This window comes from Furipterus horrens, unplaced genomic scaffold (genome assembly GCF_987537825.1).
Source record: "Furipterus horrens unplaced genomic scaffold, mFurHor1.1.pri manual_scaffold_12, whole genome shotgun sequence".
Lineage (NCBI taxonomy): Eukaryota > Metazoa > Chordata > Mammalia > Chiroptera > Furipteridae > Furipterus > Furipterus horrens.
Genome location: NW_028327182.1, coordinates 88,194,909 through 88,219,249, shown reverse-complemented (window position 1 = coordinate 88,219,249; position 24,341 = coordinate 88,194,909). Strand labels below are relative to the sequence as shown.

Below are 24,341 nucleotides of genomic sequence, written 5' to 3'. Positions count from 1 at the left end.
CTGACCAATGGCAGACATCCAGATGAGTAACTGCATGTGTAGCATGTTCTACATGGACATTAATGAAATCTAACATGGAAAAGCAAGCTATTTCCTTAACAATACCAAGCACATACAAAAACACTTTTCTATGTGGTGATCACCTGCAGTTCAGTATGTGCAGTAGAAGACACCAATTCATGACAAACACTGGAAAAGTGTGATGTGATAATAGCAAAACCCCAACAACGATTAACATTTGTATTCACACACACACACACACACACACACACACACACACACACACTATACAGGACATACTCAGCACCAGGAGAGAGCCCAGGTTTCCCCAGGTACAAATTCATTACCGGAGGAGGTGCTGTCCAGATGAGCATAAATTAGGGGGACTGTGTCTGCAGCGCACCCATGACAAGCTGGCATCGTGATGCCATCCTGTCCCGGCTCACTCAGTGTAGGACGTGTACGTTAAGACTGTGGGCCAGCTCCGCTCCTGCGAGCATTAGCATTCGCTTGTCTTTTCACTGAGTATGAAGGGTAAACTGAGGTTTCTCTGGTGATGGTCATTTGCCTGAATGGCAGCTTTTTCTTCCGCGGCTACGTTAACGGTGTCTGAATACGAATCTTCATCATCCTCGTCATCCCTTGGATTGCTCTCCAGGCTGTGTCTAATGCCGTATGTGAAGTAAATCAGGAAACCTTTTGGAGAACAAAATGGTAGCGTTTTAGCTGGGTCAGACAATGACTGTCAGGACATGGGAAATTTAATTCAAACTTACAGGGCTTTCTGCCTTCTCTTTCTGTGCTATTTAGAAGAATTCCATGCAGTGCAGCACCACCCCCACCACAACACACACACAGAGAAGGGCCTTGATAAACATTTTCCCAGAAGAATGCACGTCTTCATTTTTAACACCCAATCTTTAGAGCATGTACGGTTCTCTCAATAAGCGTTTTTCAGATGTTTATGTTTACTTTCTCAAAACTCAGTGCTTTTAAACAGGAAGATATAAGGGTAAAGTCTCAAAGGGGGACACAGGTATGCCTCCCATGGGGGACTGTCGCTGGGAGAGGCCAAATAACGATGTCATGGCAGGTGTTTGTTACCAGCCATGCCGATGGGGATTAGAAGGACATGTTTATTAGAACAAAATAGTTTATTGCTTATTTATATAGGGGCATTGTGCTGGGTTTTAGTTATTTTTTAAAGATTGGTTGAGGGTTTGTAAAATGCATTATAACTTCTCCCTTAAAAATAATGGAAGTAGGCTACCAGTTAGCATTTTGGCATGTCCAATTATTAGGAATGATTCTGTTTCCTCTCTGATTCTCAGAAGTTTGAAGATTCAGCTCTCCCTGGTCTCAAACAAAGGCACTACCATCACTGTTTTATAAAGAAACTGAGACACAAAACCAGGGAGGTAACTTGCTCTGGGTCACCCAGCTAATCAATGGCAGAGCTGGATCCAAATACAGAGAATCTGGCTCTGTCGTTCTTGCTTTGATCCAACAAGAAGTACATTAACCTACAGTGAGCTACGATTTGAGGAAAGAAGCAGTGGTTTTTGGAAAGGAGGGAGGTGTAGGCAAGTCTCCCTCAGGTTAGAAAGAGATTCTTCTGGGCCCGGAGCAGGGGGGTGAGTTTTACAGTCCTGGTCGCTGGGGATGCGGCTCAGCTTCCTGGCTGCACCTGGCGAGGTGGCAGGACCCCTAAACCCTTGGGGGCATAACCCACCGACAGGTGATTTCTGTTAGAATCCTGCCCCTAAAGCAACAGAGCCATCTGCCAGACAGAGCCATCTGGACAGAGAGAACAACCTAGTGTAACCTGTATGGGTGGGTGAGCTTTGACCCAAGGCACCTCCCCCAATTCCTTGTGTAAGATCCCTCAAATATAGACAAATGCCAGTGTGGGTGTAGGGGGAAGGGCAAAACTGACTGAGGTTCATTCTTCCATCACCTCACCTGGGTCTGTGGCTTGAAATTGAAAATAAGTTAATTTATAGCCAAAGAAAACACAAAAGTGAATTACATTTGTTCTTACTGAGCCAATGGAGAGACTGTCCAAAAAACATAAACTCAAACTCCTGAGAAACCAATACAGATTCAATTATTATTTCTCACTATTTCACCTCACATTTTTAAGGCAGTTGGTGCTCAGTGCTTGAGTTAAAACACAGTTAAACTCTTAATATCTAACTCAATTTTCACACAGAACATTGAAGAAGTCAAAATGAAAAACAGTGTGGTATAGATATAAATAGGCTTACTCGTGTTAATGCTGAATTCCCTACAAGGCTCTAATAATAAATTTATATATTAGAAAAGAGATTTCTTTTTTTCCTTTTTTTTTTTTTTTGCTATTAGCACATTCAAAATGTCTCCAAAAATCCACTGGGGCACTGGAAAGAGATGGCTTTGGGATCAGAGACTTGGGCTGCCACTTGTCAGTGAGATCCTTTGACATTTTTGGGCTTCATTTTTCTCATTTATCAAGTTGGAGAAACTTGACCCTACAGGGTTCCACAGGGTTACTGGGAGATTTGACTTTTAAAAAGGCATCTGAAAACATGTGGAACAGTGAGCACTCAGATGTTCTCAAACTCGGAAAAGGAGAAAACTGGGGGTGGGAGGGAATCTTTATTTCCAGGAAAGGGGAAGGGATGCATTTCTTCAGTCGCAGTGCATGAAATCAGAAAGAGCCGAAGCTGAGAAGGTGAAAATACAAAAAGACCTACCGAGGGCCATCCAGATGCTAAATCGGATCCAGGTCACGGCGCTCAACTGGACCATCAGGTAAATGTTCACCAGGATGCTGAACGCCGGCAAAAAGGGTAAGCATGGAACCTAAGCGGGGGGAAATATCTTCTTAAGTACACTCAGAATTTGAAAGCACGTTCTCGAAATTATTTCAACATGGCGGCAACTAATCTGACATAGTATATGTTTTCATTCTGTGTCAGTAAGTTTATAGTCTTACAAAAAAGACAACTTGAATAAAAGCCACTTTTCTAAAGAATACTAAGGGGAGCATCACATTTTACATTATTTACTGTGGCCCAGAGCAACAGAGGATTTCTCCAGTCTGTGAACACCTGCATCATCACCAAGAAACAACAGGCTTTAAGGTTTGGTTTGGTTTAGTTCAGGGTTTACGGGTTTAGTTCGGGCATCTACAGGCCCTGCCTCTGTGACTCCGGATATACATCGCACCTCAGGGGACCTTCTAGAAAGCTCTCTCCCAGCTGAATGTGACAGGATGATTTCCGGTGCAGTGGAAGGGCTTTTGGTGAGAGTAACCTTCCTAAGAGGGTCCTGACTTTCAAAAATAAAATATTCTAATTATTCCTTTGATCCTGTAGATTCTTTGACAAGGAAGTTGTGTGCTATTCTATGGAACACCGTGACAGGAGTATCCTCAAGTGTTTGGAAAGGGCAGTCACACAGCCAATGCAGGCAGAACACGTGTGGCAAAAAGGAACATCTCAAAGAATTGTGACACTCTTGTTCATTGGTTAACTTCATCAGAAATGCTTTTAAAAAAAACCAACAACACCCAAGGGAAACTGCCCAATATTTAGCATCTCTGATCCTCATGACACGCACCATGAAGGCGACTTTATGCTGATTCTGCGGCTGCCTCCAAATGGTGAAGATGACGGCGAAGATGAGAAGCAGGAGCAGCACCAGGAGAGCGAGGCTCCATGCTTCCAGCGCGGCGATGGCCTGGACGCCGAACGTGGTCAGGATACTCAGCCCCAAGACGAGGAACGCTGCGGAGGAGACACGCAGGCGACAGAGAATCAGCACGCACGCCTTGCTCGGGCGCCTCAGTCCAGACAGTCAGTCGTGATAAGACGTCAAGTCCTTTCTCATACCCCTACTTTGCCAAATACTCAGATTCTTCACGTTCAGCCTGGGCAGAAATGGCTGATTTCACGGACTTAGGGAACACTGCTTGCTTCCTCAGGGCCATCTTCTCCTGGGAAGTGAACCTCCCCTTGGGCATGACCCTCTTGCTTTCTCTGCCCATGGGCCACCTGGGTTCTCATCTGCTACTGTCCTGGGCTATAGCACGTGGACGGATGGGCCATTGTCAGGGGTGGGTATTTCCCTTGTTTCAAGTGGGAAACGGCAAGCCTGTCCATTTCCAGCTGTTGTCAACAAATGAAATGGCCTGCATCTTTTCTCCCTGTTTCTGAGGAGGACATCACCATCCACTGACCCCACCTCTGACCACCACGTCTGCGTTAGGGCCCCTCCTCCCTGATGTGCTGAGAAATGAGCACTCCCCTAGCTTGCCACCAATAATCCCGCATTGTAAGGCCCAGTGAGTGCAAGGGCCGTCCCTCTCCACGTCCCAAGGGCCAGCCGAGTTCCTGGCACACAGAGGCTGCCCAACAAACGCTGCTGAAAATGTGCACGATTCTGTAACTGTGGGTAAGCAGACGGCACTGTGATATTGCCTCCCACTTGGCTGGGGTCCCAGCTCAGTGACTGGCAGGTGTACTTGGCTGGACGCTTTTACACAGGGAGCTTCCTGACAGCCAATGAAATGTGCCAATTTCCCACTCCTAACACTCTCACTGTACGAATTTCTTCCTGTTTCCTTCATTTACCAGCACAGGATGAATTTATCCCGCTACTATAAAAGTCTCGTGGCCCACTAGGGGGACACGTCGGGGCCCCAGGTGGTGGCTAATGTGCTCTAGGGCCACGGGAGACCTTTCGTCCCATCTCCCATCCCACCTGCCCCACCTATACACTCCGGCTGGGGCTTCATCGTGCCACAGGGACGAGGACTTACCAAGGAACACTACCAGGAAGCTCACGAGAGAAGCTGACTGCTGGGTGGGCATGGCTGAGGGGCTGAAGAGGACGGCCAGGCTGAAACCCTGTCCCTGCAGCATGGTGACCTGGGACGCGCTTTCTGAGTCTGCGCCGGCACCCGGTTCCAGAGCTTCTTTCTCAGGAGAGTATTTGGGCTGCTCGTACGATAAGCCAGGTTGGTACCTATCCCCAAAGAAACACTGGTGTCTTGATTCTCAAAGAGACACTTGGCACCAATGAAACAAGCTCCTAAAACTCTCAGTGAGACATCTCACTGGGCAATAAACCGACATTTCTTGTGGGTCCAGCCCCAAAGTAGGCCGAGTCAGACCACAGACCTCCTCGATATGCTACGTGCAGCAACTCCGAGTTTCCTTCTATAGCCATTTCATTAGAGAGTTATATATGAGATGCAGGAGAGAGTTTTAAAGTGAAGCAATCGTGATAACAGGATGATTATTCTAAAAATATCTCTGTCCCAAGGAAATGTTCAGGAAAACAGCACAGAAACTCTGGTTAAGTGTCAGCAATGAAATAACAGAGTCTTCGGTTTGGTATCCCAAAGCCTCATCACAAACTACCTGTCTGGCCTCATCTCCCTCAACCTGCCTACCTGAGTCCTCTGGTTTCAATCCGACTAGCTCACCCAGCCATCCGGCCACCTGCCAGCCCCACGCATGCCATTCTCCTTTAATACTCTGCCTCATCCTCTACAGCCTGGGTTAGAACATCAGCCTGCCTCACCTCCTGGTATCTGCCCTAGCCTCCCCTGTGTGGCTTCTTCCCTCTGAAAAGCCTTTACTTAAATGGAAAAGGAACAATGTTAATTCTTCCTATCCATGAACATGGTCTATGCTGCCATTTATTTGTATCTTCTTCAATTTCTTTCTTCAGTGTCATGATTTTCTGAGTGCAATTCTTTTACCTCCTTGGTTAAATAATTTATTCCTAAGTAATTTATTTTATTTTATTTTTTTAATGCAATGGTAAATGGGATTGTTTTCTTAGTTCCCCTTTCTTATATTTCATTATTGGTGTACAAAAATGCACCTGATTTTTGAATATTTATTTTCTATCCTGCTACTTTACTGAACTTATTTATCAGTTCTTTAGATTTCATATAGAGAGAACAATATAAACAAATAAACAAAATAGAAACAGACTCATAGGTACAGGGAACAGACTGACAGTTGCCAGAGGGGAGGGGGTTTGGGGGTTGGGTGGATGAGGTGAAGGGATTGAGGAGTACAGGTTGGTAGTTACAGAACAGTCATGAGAATGTAAAGCAAAGCATAGGAAATACAGTCGAATTGTAATAGTTATGTATGGTGCCAGGTGGGTACTGAAAATAGCAGGGGGGGACACTGTAAAGAATATGATTATCTAAGCACTATGCTGTATGCCTAAAACTAATACAAAATAATACTGAATGCCAACTGTAATTGAAAAAATTGAAAGTAACATCTGTCCTCCATCTAAAGAAGAAATATGCTCACTGGAAAAAAAATACCCCAAAGCACACAGAAGAAAATCAAAACCATGCCCAGTGTTAATCATTGTTACTATTTTGGTGCAATTTCAGCCAGGCAGAAATGCATATATGTTTCTATATAAGCAAAAGTGATTTCTTCATGTAAATTTATGTTACTTAAAGAAATGCAGACGCTGCATAGAGCTTTACATTCTAAAACTGATGCATTTCTCCAAATAATTAAATATCATTTTATTTGTTGTAGAACAGTTCACTAAATAAATGTACCCTCATTTATTTAACCCTTCTCATTGCTATTCAGGTTAGTTCAAACTTCCACTCATGTAAATATCTTTTCCATGAACATCCTTTATATCTGGGCGTGCTTCAATGAGTAAGTCTTTAGTATAAAATCCTAGCAGTTGAATTCATGGGGGAAAAAGTATAGTATTTTTAAGTGTCTTTACGTATCAGGAGAACCAGCCCTTCACAGAGAACTGGGCCAGCCTCTTGCTAATTATCAATTGCATTTGGTTCTTTGTTAAGGACCAAGTATGGATACTATCCTTTCTACTGACATTTTTATGTCCGTAACCTCTCACTCCGAGAGGGTTAACTCCTAGAAAGCGAGGATGGCGAGCCTGAGCTTTATTTCCTGGGCTGCCACGGGACACACACCCTTCAGAACCATCTCACCACGCGACAACGCACCTGAGGATGAGAACACAGGCGGCCACCAGAGAGTAGGCCAGCAGCGTGCCGATGGACATCATGTCCACGAGGGCCTTCAGGTCAAAGAGAAAGGCCATCACAGCTGTGGAGGAAATAAGTGGGTGATGAAGAAAACGCCTGTGAGAAAATGCCATACGGGTGGTAACGTCAAGTCAGGGACAATGGACTGACTTCTTGTTGGTTTTTGTTTTTGTTTCAGTTCAAGTACAGAAAACTATATTTCTCACAATTGTAATAAGTTCTTTAGATCACACAGACTGCTAACAAAACTTCAAAACCCCTCAGTTATCAGACCGATAACTACTACTTGGATTATTAAAAAACATCTACTTTGACTACTTAAAGAAATACTGGCCTGATACAGAGTGAAAATATTATTACTTTCATTTGATGTTTCAGAAGAAAAATACTGCTAAAAATATTTTAGGTCCTTTTTTAAAACCATAAAAAGTTCACACAAAGAAGCTTTCATTATGATGATATTTTAATCGTCTTGATTTCCATTTGCATTTTGAGTTATGTCATACACAAAATAAAATAATTTCCAATTAAATTATGTTTCTTACATAGACTAAATTCCACTCTGATGAAAACAATACACTCCAGTTAGACTGAGTAGATTCAAGAGCTCACCCGGTGCTCCTGCACCCAAATCCCAGTATGTTCAGAGGCAAAATAGACTTTACACAGCAGAATAGTTAACTGGCACTCAGCAATATTTTTCTCAATTGAAACATCAAAATAGTGATAATATTAACCTGAATATACCACAGAGCTGTCCCTGTTCCATTTCCATGGTGTTCAGGACCTCTCTGCAAGCTTTCTCTCTCCTTTTATGTTCAATTTAATAATCTTGTGAGGCAGGAAAACTTATTTAGGTTTAGCCATACAAAATGGCCAGTACTTGACTATTCTTGACCACCAAAAAACCCAGCAATTTTACATGCTTTTCTGGGTTATAATCCTTATAATAATAGGATGATTATCCCTGTTCTGTAGCCAGGTTAAAACTACAAGGTAGAAACAGAGCTCCATCTAAAATGCATCACCATGCGCCTCCTACAACACCCCTTTGTTTCTTTAAATGCACCTCATGCCTCGCTTTGAAAAACTCTCCATCACTAGAATACTTATACATTAGAGCATTAAAATTTCAATATGTCTTGTAAGAATCAGAGCAGGCCAAAATAAGGTAGCCAAGACAGAAGGACATGGTTAGTTATCCATACCAGCAATCTGAGCTAGTTATAAATAAGCAAAGTAAGGTAGGGGAGTATGAAAAACAAACAAAAAATTATTAGAGCATTAAAAAAAGCCTTGTTACAATTATCTTCTTTTAATTATTAATTTTAATATCTTATTATGCTGCCAAACTAAATTATTCCTGAAAGAAGGATAGATTTTTTAAAAAACCTGACTACACAGAGCTATAATACATAAAATTTTGAATATTACCAGGCAGTGTTTTGCTAGAAAAAAATAAAAGCATTTATAGAGTTAATAAAATGTGTGATCCTTTGTCATGACTTTAAACAATAATATCATAAGGCACCGTTTAATAATAAAACGGTTTTTAGATTATCTAGTACAACTTTCATTTATGGGTGCAGATATCTAAGCACCAAGAAAGTGACTTGACCTTCCAATGTATGCCTAATGAAGTGCCAAATCTATTAGAAAATATTTAAAATGTGAAGCTGTTTAGATCCCTTCTGACTCTAAAAAATAAATTCCATTTCATACATAATTCAATATTAGCATTCTCTAACCTATTTTTCCAACAATTTAGATCCTCAACAAAACTACCATTTTGGTTTGAATTTCTGCTACACCAAGATAGTTTATCTATAAAGCTAGCTGAAGTCTCTCTCTTGCTTCCTGTAAGAGGACCTTCAAGGCCGTTCTCTTGATCTGTAGAATATCTGAAAATTTCTGCAAAAAGAATCTGGCCAAAGGCATGTGACGTGGATATTATGACATGCCAAAAGGTAGCTTCTGGAGTTTTTAAACGTGATTTAAGTAACAAAACTGTTGAAAGGAAAAACAGATCCCTAATGGGGTTCACAGGGTGTCAGTAACTCTGGGAGAGCCCCGGTGGCCCCGGAAGTAGGGAGATCTACCACCCTAACAGCAGTGACTACAACAGCCAAGTATAATTACCTCCAACATTTTTTTGTGGGTAAGCTTTAGTTCTTCAAAAACCTTATGCTCCTTTAGCAATATTCAGCTTAAATACTTAACAAAAACCAAAATAACCAGTCATTATTTTTAATTAATATGTCCAAAATTAAGTAACCATTCTTTAATTAAAATTTTATGTGTTGACAATTTAATGTTATATGACAGTTAATCAATCTGAAAAGCATTTAATAACTGACACAGGGAACAGCCATTACAATCCCTTTGCACATTTGTGCGAAGCCCAAAAGATTAGCATAACGAAATGGCAAAAAATCCCAAAGGGTCAGTTAAGAATGCATTTCGGTAAACCACCGCCACCGTGATTTGCAGATGTCATTCCAATGATCACACCCTATTTGTCATAATTTTGTTCTTAACTTACATGCACAGCAAGCAGACCCTCTTTGTAAGTCCAGCATGCGCATACAATGTTCAAGTCCAGTAGTGAAGAAGCCCACGTTTGTAAAGCTTACCAGAAATGACCCCTGCGGTCAGTGTGGCAGCAACTGGCGACTGCCTCTTACTCACTCTGGCAAGAAATCTAAACAGTAAACCATCCCGGGCCATGGCAAACAGAATTCGGGGTAAAGGAAACATAGAGCCCAGGAGACTAGAACAGAAAAAATTCATAATCCACATGAGTCATTCCAAGCATTACTCTAGACAGGTAGATACAGGTACAGATGGGGCGCAACTAACGTGCAGAACCAACCTAGGTCAGAACGATTCAAAATAGGAAACATTCGCAGAAATGTCATTGATCTTCACGGGAATCGAAACAGGAAACCACCTAGCTTTCACCATCTTTTCAGAATTCTTGATGAAAACAGATCCCCCTTTTCTTAAGAAAAGTTAACTTTCTCTCACCTGCCACTGCACCCGATGATAAAGTAGCAATGATTGGTGTCTTCGTTTTGGAATTGATTTGAGCTAGACATTTGAAAAGCAACCCATCCTCTGCCATAGCATAGATTACCCGCGGCATTGGGAAAATGCATCCAAGGAGACTGAATGAAAAGCAAACACATGCAGTATGGCAGACACATTCATGCAAAATCACATCCCAGAACTGAAATTAAGTAACTGAAAAACTCAGCATTGTGGCTATGATTCCATATTTTTAAAATGTATTATGATTGGACATTTAGAAGTATTTGTCGATGTTAACCACTGTGCTGCTAATTATCCTGTTGCAGATATCTGCTCAGCACAATTATCAGACCAAAAACAACAATGCAGGTAATTTATGCATGCCTGTGATTATTACCGAAGTAAATCTAAGTAACTAAGACTTAACAAAAAACCCCAAAGCGATCATATCATTAACACATTTTTAGTGGCAATAACTCAGAAAATAAAATTCCTAAACTGATATGTATGGTAATTTAAAAAGAAATTAAGTAATTTGATTTCATAGAATAGACCCTTCATTTATTTAATAATTATGTATTTGTAATATTTATTTTACCATTATTTTTCCTTATATAGCCTGATCTTTGATCAAATTAGTATTAATTCCCAGCATCACAAGATAATTAAGATATAAAAAGGTTAAAAAAATCAACTCACTATAAAATTAGTACATTGATTGATATAGCCATGATTAAAAGTTTAAGAACATTTTAGATATTTTTAAAAACTTGTATGTTTCCTGGCTGTACCATTCCATACATTACTTCATCATGAAAAAATAAGCATTTAAGAGAAAAATAAGTAAAATATTTTAGTTAAAAATTCATCTTTATCTTTCAATAAAGCTGGGTTGAGGTTGGCCGTGGATGTATCTGTATCTGTCTCTTCTAAGACTATGGTGGCAAGGTATCGTCACATTTCAGATTTTTGTAACTCTTCAGAATAATCTTTATCATTAGCAGACGGCTGAGAAACCAATGGGAGCAATTTTTAATTGTTATTTCATATTATCTTGAATAGAAGATGAAGGAGATTTTGAGGGGAAAAAAGCTAGGCTGATGAATTATATAAAAAGATTTCTTTTTCCAACATCAGGCTTATAGAAAATTATTTTCACTTAAAAAATTAGTAATCAGGCAAAGAGATGAATTTTCTCTTTGTAAGAACACTCTACTGTATAGCACAGTATAAAACTACAATGAAATATCTTATGATTATGTATTAATTTAAAATATGAATAGCTCAGGAAACCTGAGAAATAATTCTGAAGTATTTAAACAAGCAGCTGCTGAAAATCCAAGCATTTGAGATTCAACTACCCTTTCCTTTTCACATAGATATTATATAAATTTCCACCACTAACTTGAGTATGGTAATCTCTGTTTCGGACCAAATTCACTCTGATCAATAATGCTAAGTGAAAAAGTCTCAGTGTTGAACAATAAAAAGCATGTGAAAGTTAACAATGTCACACCATACAGCTTCCTCGCACACAGACTTGATATGACTTGGAAAGAGAACAGAAAATTATAAGTCTGCTCCTAGGGGCTCAGTTGTCTGAAGCTCTACAAGGGAAACCAGAGCCAGCAGGGAAACATACCAGGATAAGCATAGTGGCACAAATCAGACATATATGAACACGTGTGACATATATATGTGTATATAGGGATGACTGTCCCAATGTTGTATGTACCCCTGCTTCTGCTTGGACCATCATTACCTTGAAATACTGACTGACTGCTGACTGATGGGGGAAAAGGACTTTATCATTTAAGGTTAAGAGCAATTCTGGGCAAACTATTCAGAGAATACATAGCTGTGTAACGTGTTCCTGATACTAAGATTATTTTTTAAATGCACAAAAGGAATTCTTTAGACATCGCCCTCACTCTGCAGTAACCGACAGCCTCTGCCCACAGGCAACGCCACATACCTCGCTGACAAAGCACAGAGGGAGCCCGCGGCAACGACGTATTTGGCAGGACCCCATCCGACATACTCAAACGCTACAGGAAGGGGGCTCTTTTCATCGAGGAGGTAGTATGGCATCATAAGTGTTAAAGCTGCAGAGACCCCAAAGTAGGCCATGAAGCAAACAAGCAACGAAGTCACAATTCCTATAGGAATAGCCTTCTGCGGATTCCGGACCTCTTCCCCTGAGAAGACACAGAAGGTTTGCATGCTGAATAAAACAGTAATAGGGAAGCCACGAATTCTCCTCCTCCTCCTCCTCCTCCTCCTCCTCCATGGTGATTCCACTCTGCTTCCGTCCCTCCTGTCCTCTTAGCTGGGACCGTCTGTCCCACATGAAATGTTCTCTCTTCTTGCGGGTACTTCGCTATTACATAAAAATCCAATTCCAGAGCGAAAAAAAAAACCAACCCATACTGTCTATACAAGGACTGGTAAATGTTTAGCAGCAGAAAAACAATCTCAATCCACTTGGGAAATGATTCATCCACAGAGCTTAAATGACCATCAGGGGATTCCGAAGGCCCTTATATATGAAGGCTTCAGATAAACCTCTACCCATTCCATCTATTTGTATTAAACTCTAGTTTCAATAGAAAGTAGTATACTTTGGCTCCTTCTAATATAATTTGCCATTTGGAGCATCCAAAATTATTAGGCCATGCAAAAAATATTAACCTAGAGTAGATACTTAGAAAGTGATTCTGGCATGGTTTGCTTCTTGTATAAAATAAAGTGAAAAGAATTGGGACAAAATATTGTCCTAATAAAGAAGAGATCATTTAAGAGTATGATCATCATTCATTACTCATTGTGATAGCACGTCCAGATAGAAGGCTGGGGATAGTAATTATGACGGACACTTATAAAGTATTTGACAGCTTGCAAAGTATTTTTCATATGTATTCTTCCAAGTAATTTTTCATATGTACATATGACTTTAGATAACTTTCATAACTTCTAGGAGTAGGTACTGCTTTCCCCATTTTACCAACATGGAAACCAAGGCTCAGAGAGTTTCATTCAGTTTCTTTCTATCATACACGGCGGTGTCACAACTGGGTCTGGACCCAGGTCCAAGTCCCATTTTCCGTCCTTGACCCTCTGCTGCCACCCACGGGTGCTTGTGTGTACAGAGAGTGCCTTCCCCTCCCACCTCGAGCCAGGACTCTGCTCTTACCAGTTGTTGCAATGCAGTCAAACCCCACAAAGGCATAGAAGCAGGTGGCAGCCCCGGCCAAAGTCCCCGCAAGGCCGTAAGGCATGAAGCCACCAGCCCCGTAGATACTGGTTCCGTTTTCAGAAGGCGGCTCTCTAAGGAAAACAACAAATACGGGAAAGTCATTTTCACAGACACCTGCGTCTTCTGGTGATGCACCTGAAATGACACCCTCAGAGGCTCATCTGACGCTGATGCAAACAGAACTAAAAGTACTAAACCCTGATTCTTTAACTCTGTGCTGGAGAACACTGTGGCATCTCCAACGACGGCACCCTCTCGGGGTTACCGACACTGTCTCGGAGGCTGATAGGCAACATGACCCAGAGGCCCAGACCCACTCTGGCCGGAACTCACAGCCAGGCAGGATTTTGAGAGCAGAGACCCGACCTGAGAGCCATGATCTGAAATAAACACAAGAAACGTCCTCTTCTTGCGGGCAGTTGCGCAGACTGTACATTTAAAATTTTACTACAAACACATTTGAAAAGGTGAAATAAAATTCTCTCAGCTTAACAATACTAAATTGAATATTTTATTACATGCTAAAAACTGTAAAAAACCAGAGAATGCTAATTTTTTGCCTCATTGGAATGACTACAAACAACTCCTATGAAGAAAAACATGTAGCTATACCTCACTCCACATAATAGATATATTTGTGAACTTATGTTATATACACATGAGTATTATGATTAAATAAATCATAGGATGAAACCTTTCAAATATTACTATTAATTTCACCTTTGAGACTATCAAGTTTAAAGTGAAATGCAAGGACAGGTCTGCTTATGCAACCAATAATATTCTCCAAAAAACAAGGCCTGAAAATTACTATAGGGCTGAAAAATGCAGTGAAACCGAATGGTGGTCCCAAAGGAAGAACTAAAGGATGCATCATTCAAAAATACTCATTGTTGGGAGTATTTGGTAGGAAGAAGGACAGTCTTCCAATGGTTAGAATCTCCCCTTTCCTTCCCCTAAACCTGGAGCAGAGCTTGGGGCTGAGAACTAGCAGTTGGCTTCAAATACCTGCTCAGTAGTGAGCGTGCCTATCCATGTGTTTATGTCTGGGAGAGCCCAGGCAGAAAGTCTTGGAATAGAACAGACTTGCTCTAGACCAAAAAGTTTGAGAACCATAGAACCATTGTTCTAGAGGAAAATGTAACGTAAGACACAAGTGATGGAAAAACAAAACAAAACAACAACAACAAAAAAACAGAATAAGAGGGGAAAGAACCCAAAACAAATATTTTACCTGGCATTTGCTGATATATTTTTGAGAAACTCTTCACTAATCTTCCAGTTTGCCACATTCCCTTTGACAAACCCGGCAACCATCACAAAGAGAAGGACCAGGATATTGACAGCTGTGAAGATTTTATTTACCCAAGCGGACTCTTTTACTCCAAAAGACAAAAGACCTGTGGACAAAGAAAGGGCATTTTACGTTTTATGTAAGCTTTAGGAACGGCAATGGCATTCTGAGGTAGTTATAGGCTTTAGGATATAATTTCACCAGCATTCATTTATTTAAGTCACATTTACCCCTTTCTATTGTGAGTTCTTACTCACTTGCCTCACTCAGAAACCATGTCTTCTGAATACAACCAACTATTCTATCCAAGACGCAGATAAATCTAGTAACCTCCTCTATGATTACCAATGGGTAGGTAGAGATAAAGTAACTTAATTTTAATGAAATGCTTCCCCCCACCACCACCCCCCGACCCCGCCCGGAGCCCTCCACCTGCCCCCTGCCCCACCTGCTCAGGTTCCAGCGGGCAGGGCGAGGGCACCTGCGTCGCACAGGGTGACGTTTCCTCCCCGCCGAGCTGAAGTTAATGAAATGCTTTTCAAAAGTCATTTCAAAGTTAATGGCTCAAATTTTGAAAGGAAAAGCCCCGTCATATGTCTGCCTCATACTTTCTACATACATAAACAAAATAATTCAACTGCCAGGCCAAAAAGATATTCAGTTAAATCAATTCTCACTTTAACGAGTTCATTTTATATTCTGATTGTAAAAGTAATCAATTTCCTATTCAAGTAATTTGAAGATACAGAACACATGTAAAGGAAATAAAATCAAGTCTAATCCTCTGTCCAGAACTTTGTGCACACACATGCATGTGCACACACACACAGACTTCTGTGTCAACAAACATATAACCTCATTTTAACAGCCACATGCTCTTCCCCTATGTGAAGATACTACACTGTAGTTTCCTATTAAGAGACAATTACATCACTTTAGTTTCTTAAAACTATAAACAGTGCCTACATAATCATTTTTTAATAAGATTTTATACCTTCTAATTATTTCTTTACAATAATTTTCTATAACTTAATACTGTATCAAGGATATGTATTTTTATACAAGGCTTTTGGTTCAAATTATCAAAATATTCTCCATAAGGTTCAGCCCACTTTAACTTGCCCATTTTTTTCTGTTAGGTTATTCTTGTTTATATCGACTCGTAAGATGTATTTATATGCTAATAATGCCATAAGATCTCCACCTATCATGCACTGTTCGTGTTTTTCCCAGTTCATCATTTGCTTTTAATATTAGTGTTGGTTATATATAAAAATGCTTTAGAATATAAATTTTTCCTTTTTAGTTTGTATCTTTAGATTTTCTCTAATATTAACCCCAAAACATTCACTTTTGTGTTCTTTTAGTACTTTTATGATTATATTTATCATATATATTTCATCCACCTTGTATAAGATATGAATTACAGACCAATGTTTACTTTTTACTTCTGGGGAAATGACTGTGATGAAAGGATTATGCTGTATGTTCACTTGCTTCTTTATCATCCGCACACCCATGATCAAATAAGCACAACTCTACACGTACAGGTGAGAGGAGTCAGCTTTCATTCTTCTATTTGTGTAATTCCCAGAATTTACAATAATGTAACTACATTAACAGTTTAAGGAAACTTGTGTAGTCGTACAACTATGACTCTATCACTATCTGTCAGATTAGGAACCACTATACATCTAGGAAATACAGACTTTGTTCTATATCACTTAGGAAATACACACTTTATTCTATGCCACTACACACACTGGGAAGCAACAAAGCCACTGTCATGCTCACGTGCACTCTCTATTCTGAGATCCCCGTCTCCTGTCAGCTCATTAACTAGAGACCCGTGAATATCTCATCCAAGTATTGCACGCACTTCCCTTGGGCCTTTAAGAAACACTGTTTCAGTTGCCAAGATATTTGGTATTACACACTATGAATAAAGATTTATAATAGGAGGTTTTATTTTCAAATAGTCCAAGAACAATGTGAGCAGGTAAGCTTAGCCTGTATTTCAGAGATGATGGTCGATGAACACAAGACACACGACGCAAGCCACAGCCTGAGTCTTGCCACAGGGTTTAGGATTCTAACTATGTCACAACTACATGCTTCTCATTGTTTAGAGATTAAAGCTGGATATTTTAAGTTCACTGAAACCATTCCTAAATAAAATTTGATCTAACGAGTTTAATGTTCGCTAGGTTGTTTAGAAACCAAAACAAAATCTATCACCTGCTGAAAAACAATGTGATTTTTCTTGATATTAGAGCAAAATGCCAAATATTTCAGACCTATAAATTTTGTTCATATCCCTCACTCTATCCCTTTCCAAAACATTCAATTAATGACCAACTTTTTAAAAGAGTAAAGCTATTTTAAAAACTATCTAATTGTACAAGTGAACATTCATTATAGAAAGATACTTTATAGAAAGATGTTTCGATCACATCCTTAGAACTAAGGGAGTCTGTAGCTAGAGACAAGGCTGACCAGGAAAGCAAGGGGCACATTACCCAGAGTATATCAAACAGGAAGTGGAAACCAACATGGATTTTATTCCTAGTGCAATCCTTGATGGGTTTAAACAGGAGTGCAGATAGCGACGACAATCAAAATAGAAAATGTTCAAATAGTTAAAAACAAATATCAGGGGGCAGCAGGGATTAACTATGTTTGCAAAATAAAATTGCTTACCATCTAGGTGTGTACTAGGTACCAAGCGGGAAGCCAATACCAGATAGACACTGATATCTACGGATGAGCAAACTGAATCATGGAAAAATTAAGTCACTCAATGTTCCAAAGATAGTAAGTGGCAGAGTAGGATGTAGCACCTGGCTTCTCTGACCCTATGCCTATGCCTTTCTAAATCACAATGCTAGAGTACTGATGAAAGTGAAGAAGTTCTAGTGCCAAGAATGTTTATCTGTATAGTGTCTACATTAAAAAATAACAAACAGGTGGTTAGAATAGGCTTCCTTTTCAACCAGATGCCTACATGATATAGATAAAGGCATATATAGACAGAATTTCTTTTAGAACTAGTATGCTTGCCAATATCCTCAGTTGTATCTAACAGATGAAATAATGCCCCAAACTATGCATTCTTCTTTACTGAAACTTTACTGCCATTTCTGCAAATCTCCAATTAGTATTATAAAATTGGTGTGCCTCATCCTGTTATTTATTCTATTCCAAGGGGTATTAACTCCAAAGTGCTATTTCTACCACTCCATACAATTTAGATTTACTTTTGAAGCCTACCTTATGTGATAAAGATAAAATGTGATTCTAGCCAGGCCGCCAGATCTCCAATAATAACGTAAGTGTATACGCATGCTGCATAGTCTTGGGAACTCGGGCCCCAAGTTCGGTGGTAACCTATTTTACTGGGACCATTAGTCTGGCTCAGTGTAGGGAGAAGTGTAACTGGTTTTCTTACCTGATAGAAGTAATATGAGACACACAGCAAAGAAGTCAGGATACTCTGCAAGGCCGGTGTAATTTATGTTGAAGTATGTCCTGAAAAACTGGCCAATCTGTTTGTTAAGAAGTTCATCAAAGGTGCCGCTCCAGGCTCTTGCAACACTGGACGTACCTTCCCAAAACACAGAACATTCAGAGGATGCAAGGTCACCGGGAGAAAATTGACATGGCACCCGCTGCTACTTTATTCCAGGATAAACATGAGTTAGTTCAGAGAGAATTAGAAATTTTAACCCCGTATAAACTTATCTTCATCATTTTATAATTATACAATAGTCATCAAGTGCTCCATTCCACCACCACCGGTAACTTTATTTGCATTAAAGAACTATAATTTTTTTACAAAAAGAAGTTTTTAAATCCAGTAAGAGGCATATTCGGAGATGAAGTAGAATCACCCCATTTTGCAGTGAGAAGGAGAGGCATGTTAGAGATGAGAAAAAGGAGACACACGGGGACCACGTGGTTCCCCTAAGGTCACACAGTCATTAACTAATGCAGACCTACAAGGGGACCCTAAGGTCTCGGGCTCAGGAGCGCCCCTGCCGCCCCTGCATACAATCAGATCGATCTGGGCAAACTTACCTATCACGTAGGATAAAATGAGATTCCAGCCGGTGATGAAGGCCCACAGCTCTCCAACGGTGACATACGTGTACAAGTACGCGGAACCCGTCTTGGGGACCCGGGCCCCAAATTCAGCATAGCAAAGGCCTGCCATCACCGAAGCCAGAGCAGCGATGAGGAAGGACAGGACGATACTGGGGCCGGAGTCGGATTTGGCCACCTCCCCGGCAAGGACGTAAACCCCTGCACCCAGGGTGCTTCCAACCCCCAGGGCAATGAGGTCCATGGTGGATAAGCAACGGCTTAATTTGGAATCTTCTAGACTGTCCAGAACGACGATTTTTCTCCGGATCAGACATCGGGCGAAAGTCAGCGCTGCTCTGCAGGGAATCATTGTGAAAAAGCCAACCTGAGGGAGAGGAAGAAGGGAGGACGTCAGAAGCTGATCTGGACTCGCCATCCCTCCAACCGGCGGCCCTACTATGGTGCAGAACGGCTTCATTAGCCAAAACTGTAAATTTCTTTTTTCTTTCTTTATTTATTTAGAGCGGGGAAGGGAGAAAGAGAGAAACATCACTGTGTGGTTGCCTCTCGCACGCCCCCAGCTGGTGGGGACCAGGCCTGCAACCCAGACATGTGCCCCGACTGGGAATCGAACCAGTAACCCGTTGGTTCGTAGGCCAGCACTCAATCCACTGAGCCATACCTTCCAGGGTTGTGAATTTCTTAAAAGTTCACCCATACATGCCCTTCAATAAGAGACTGCAACAATGCCTTATTTGGGGTACAAAGGAATAGAAGCCCCAAGTGATTAAAAAGATTTGCCATTTTTGTTGCTACAATTTTTAAAGATATGTTGATAAACCTATATTCCCAAAGATGGCTAAATTGTCTTGGCTATAAGCAAGGGGGTGAATGACCTCATCTTTTTGGTTCTTTCTCTCTTTCTTTCTTCAATTATTCATTCAACTCATATTTTTCAGGGAGAATTGAAGGTATGTACTAAATACTGAACTTCCCTGACATTTAAATGTTTTTATACAGAGGAATGCAAAGATCAGGATTAAGAGACCACAGCCAACTAAAAAGTGCTCAGAAGTGAAGAATTTTTATGAAAAAGACACAAGTTCTGTAACTACTGGATACTTAAGAGAAGGTATCTGGAATAAAGCAAGGAAAACTAAGAAGAAATTTCAGAGTGTGAGAGGATTGTGAACGAGGTTTTTCTTTTTGTTTCTTTTTAATCCTTTTTCTAGTACTATGGTCATGATGTTCTTTGTGAAATTTCTTTAAAAACCCACAAGAAAACAGCACAAAAATGAAAGGGAATAAGCAAGCCAACAAATAAAAATCCTTTGAAAATGTTAAAAATAGTGAAAACTTTTATTGTTAACAGTTAACCAAAATGAATAAGTGACCATCATCTCACCTCACAACATAAAAGTGGATTTTTTTCACTCTAGCTTGCGTAGGAAGCTGAACTGCCCTTTATAGAAATGTACAGCTTTAATCTGATAAGATATGATTGCTTCTGGAAAGTATTTTAGGCTCAGTTTTTCCATGTTGCCCTCGGAAAATAAGATAAAGTGGCCATTCGTCAAGCATCCAGTGGTTTCTGAGTATCAGAAAAACCTCCGTCAGGAACTCTTCCCTAGAACGGAGATTACACAGTGTTCTCCACAAACATTCTCAACTATGCAAAGCTGATAAAATACTGATTGCAAGAGCCATGACACAAAGTCAATTTGTAGAAATATAATGGGATGGGAGAAAAGCAATGTAAAACATACTGGGTCAATCCGATGACTCATCATTAAACAAACATGTATTAAGTCCTAGCAGATGTATCATATGCCGTTTATTGACTAATAAAGAAGAAAGCATCTTGTGTTTTTGTAAACTATGTTTTTTTTTTTTTGCTTTTTTTTTTGTGGAGAGAGACTGATATATAAAAGTATAGTGGCAACAGAAGAATGAAAAAAATAGGATATCTGTGTCTAATATGAGTGATATAATTTGACGTTTACATATTTAAAAAGTTGTGTAACTCTTCCTTTAAAACATTTTTAAAAGATATGCTCCTTTTGAGAAACGGTTATGACAACCTTATTCTTATTGCTATGAGGTTCTTTCATTGCTGAAGAAAATCCCCCTCACACACATCGCTGGACCCAGGTCTGCAGCCAGTATCCTTGCTGGGCTCCGATATACCTTCTCATCAACAGGTAACTAAGTAGGGAGAATACGCAGGCTTTTTCAGATGGTTCTATTGATCTGGAGAACAAAGGCTTTGTTTTTCCAAGAGCTCTGTCAGCTACTGCTACTGTGACCAAGGACTAGAATTTAATATAAAACATACATACATGTACAGATCTATGTAACACTCACACAATGGCCTTAGCCTTAGAAAATAAAACTCTAATTCACATCCCTATGAGGTCACAAGGGACTCTAGTGATACCAGAAAGATATGTATCTTTCTTCAATAAACAATTATTGTACTATATGCTAAGACAGTGGCCTCTCTATGGAAGAGAAAAATTTGTCATAGACTCTGCAGCAGAAAAATCTCAGATTCTAATCAACTTGATGATACAGGTAGATCTTCCTCCTAAGTAAACAGTTTCAAGAAACCTAACTCCTATGGAGCCCCTCTTTAATTCTTGCCAAAAAGCTGAACTCCTTCCTCAGCAACTTGGAAGCCCCTCCTTCTCAATCTTCTTCAATCCAGGTTGTAAATGTGACAGGGCAGAATTTGAGCTCAAGGAGACCCCCCAGCCCTGATGATAGGACCACATCATGGAGCGGACTTCTTTCACTTGACCACGGGAATCTTTCAAAACCGGCAAATTACGTACAGTGAAAAGTCAGTCCTGGTTTTTTACTTTGGTTCAAAAGTTCGATGCAGCCTTTAGTCACTTAGAAATGAACCTTTCCCCTCCTCCCCGAAGTCGAGGCTGACCTTTCCAACTTAATTCTCTGTCTCAGTGTCAAAGGCCCTGGCAATAAATCTTACAGGAGAAAGGCATCATGGGCAGCGGGTGGGACAGGCACTCCAGCAAATCCTCAACAAATTAGCTCATCCTAATTATAACCAAAGTTTCCTTCCTAGTTTGAGTTGCTAGTATCAAGTGAGACATCAGCACTTTGCAGACTGACGGGGAAAAAGGAATTAAACCACACAGAACCTGGATCTTTGTCCCACTGTGTGTGTGTGTGTGTGTGTGTCTGTGTGTGTGTGTGTGTGTGTGTTCTCTAAATTTGACCTTTTGGTTTGGCAACCTGCAAACTCAACATTCATGACATTTCTACAACTTTAAAGTTCAGAAACATTTTCAAATTACATTCATGGCTAAATAATTTAGTAAAAGGGAGAAAATATGGCTATAATACAATGGGATTAGTGACCTTTTATTCTTTTTATTTATATTTAAGAGATTTTCTCAAAAAATACATCAAAAGTATAAATCAGATTAAAAGGTAATCTAAAATGGTACCTGTTCACTTTAGTTAGTAAAAATTAAAAACAAACAACAATAACTAACCTTTGCATTCAAACCTAAAACCTTTTACTTTTCTGGAAAACAAAAATTCTTTTTCATAAACATTTCATTTCTATTTGGTTCAAAACTTATCTTTTCTCCAAATCAAATTGTCTGTACAATATCTTCCTCCAACGCTTCCCCCAGGTAGGTGAACACAAATACAGAAAAAGGGAAAAATTAAAGGCACAGTTGAGGCCACTACAAAGTCACAACACTGTAGGAATAGCATTTACATTTTCTCTCCTTTTATATCACATCACTACTACCAGAAGTTAAACTATCATATTTTAAAATTTCTGATACGGAATCCTGACACATCAAGCATCTTTCCTAAGGATGCACAGCAACCAAACGGCTGATAGAGAATTCTGGGAAGTTTATAAAGGCAGCTGGTGCTTCAAAACATATGAATCCATCTGGCTTCAAGAAAGGCAAAAAATGAAGGCAACAGGCATACCTACCTGCCTCATTCAAACAGATGCAGAATAAGAAAAGGAATTGAGTCCAACTTCTGTTTTTAGGGTTGGAGAAGAGGGGCAGATAAAAAGCGAAGAGAAGAAAGCAGAGCCCTCAGCGCCTCTGGACGCAGAGTACCTGCCCAGTCAGCACCTCATTTTCACAGTCAAGGACCTTGGTGGCATGCTGCCCATTTCCATGAGACCTTAGCGATCTCTGGCTAACAAATCACCCCAAGTGCCAGAGGGTACAACCTGTTCTCTCTCCCAACCAGCTACTGAAGGAAGTGTCCTCTGCTAACACCTGTCACCCTCTACGCGCCATTCCAAACATCAGGAGATGCCCTTTCCAAAGATGTCAGGCCCTTCTCTACATAAGTGCTATACTATTAAAATGGCCAATGTTTGCTGAGGGGTTCCCATGTGCCGGGGGCTGGGGAAAGCGAGAGGTAAGCAGGGGTCAGCGTGGCTTCTAGAATATAATTCATATTTCCATGTCGAGCTCTTTGAACTGTCAGAAAACACAGTGACATCTGGCATGTTATTTCATGCAACAGGATAGTCTAGACAAGTGGGCTTTCTAGATTATTAAAGTTTCAGTCTTGAAATCTTTGACTGTTGTTGACCAAATCTTGCCACTTATTTGGTGACCTTGCCAGGTGCTACTGAGCTTATGATGGCTGTCTGCTGTGGTAACAGGAGTCCAAACCACTCATCTTTACCAGAAGGTGATTGGTTCAGTATTACTTCTCAAGACACAGCCTTAAAATACAAACATGACTGTTTAAAAAAAAAAAAAAAAAGCAAAAAAAATTCTCTATTACCTTTATTCCAATCTCAATGCACCGTCATACAAACCAGAGCCAAGTCAAGGAGACCAGTGACACCCAGGTGGCCTGGAGGGTCCCATGCCCCTTTTGACTAATAGCTGCTACTCGCAAACTTGTTTTTACTTATTTTTGGATTAGTAGCTGCATTTCAGATTAAAAATGCCAGAAGTATGTCCATGGACTAGGAGGCGTGTTAAAGTACAAGAAAGCTCTTTTTGTCTGAGAGCAAAGAATTGAGAAATACTTGAGGACACTGTCTCCTCTAACCATGCTCGTCCCAAATAGAGTCCAAGTACCCCCTCAATTCACCACCCAACACCCTCCCCACAAAGGTTCCCAACTTCATTAATTGTTCAAACTAAATTACTTTTGTTTCAATGCTAGGCAAAATTTCTTCCGTCCAACTGGGGCAGAAAGGAATTCAACAAGAATTCACAGGCATTTTTAATCCAAGCTCCAGAAATGTAAATGGGTAATATACCAAGTGTACTTATGACTTATGGTTCTGCCTGAAAGACATTTCTTTAAAAATGGTCATTTTTGAAACTGTATTTTCAATTTTGCAAAGCATGTTCTGATTTATTACTTCTTAAAGTACAGAAGACAATGTGTCACCAGAACTTTTAGCATTAGCATCTTGGCAGATTGTTGAAATACTGCTGTTGGCTGAGAGAGATTTGCAAGTTCAGCTTGGCTTCAAGTGAGTCTGAATAAAACATTTCTATTGTGAGCTCAGAGAAAGCAGTTAAAACGGTGCCAGGTCTCCCTCACCACGATTCAGAGCCACTACGTTTTAAGTTTAGAATATGCAAACTAAGGGT

General features: G+C 40.3%; 1 protein-coding gene across 2 annotated transcripts in view; it reads right to left on the bottom strand.

The window, feature by feature from the left end:
- Window positions 1-259: 259 nt before the first annotated feature.
- The window catches only part of SLC7A2 (solute carrier family 7 member 2), a 49,559-nt gene continuing 25,477 nt past the window's right edge, over window positions 260-24,341 (bottom strand). The window contains exons 1-12 of one of the 2 annotated variants that reach the window (XM_090258822.1): window positions 22,697-22,734; window positions 18,709-19,099; window positions 18,080-18,235; window positions 14,572-14,737; window positions 13,275-13,408; window positions 12,057-12,279; window positions 9,685-9,821; window positions 7,010-7,112; window positions 4,805-5,010; window positions 3,604-3,770; window positions 2,736-2,844; window positions 260-696 (exon numbers count right to left, since the gene is read on the bottom strand). In XM_090258822.1, the coding sequence (XP_090114948.1) occupies window positions 500-696; window positions 2,736-2,844; window positions 3,604-3,770; window positions 4,805-5,010; window positions 7,010-7,112; window positions 9,685-9,821; window positions 12,057-12,279; window positions 13,275-13,408; window positions 14,572-14,737; window positions 18,080-18,235; window positions 18,709-19,099; window positions 22,697-22,705 (1,998 nt within the window). In that variant the 5' untranslated portion in view covers window positions 22,706-22,734 and the 3' untranslated portion in view covers window positions 260-499. Of the gene's footprint in view, window positions 697-2,735; window positions 2,845-3,603; window positions 3,771-4,804; window positions 5,011-7,009; window positions 7,113-9,684; window positions 9,822-12,056; window positions 12,280-13,274; window positions 13,409-14,571; window positions 14,738-18,079; window positions 18,236-18,708; window positions 19,100-22,696; window positions 22,735-24,341 lie in introns of those variants that run through there. The other variant, XM_090258823.1, reaches the window with a different exon arrangement.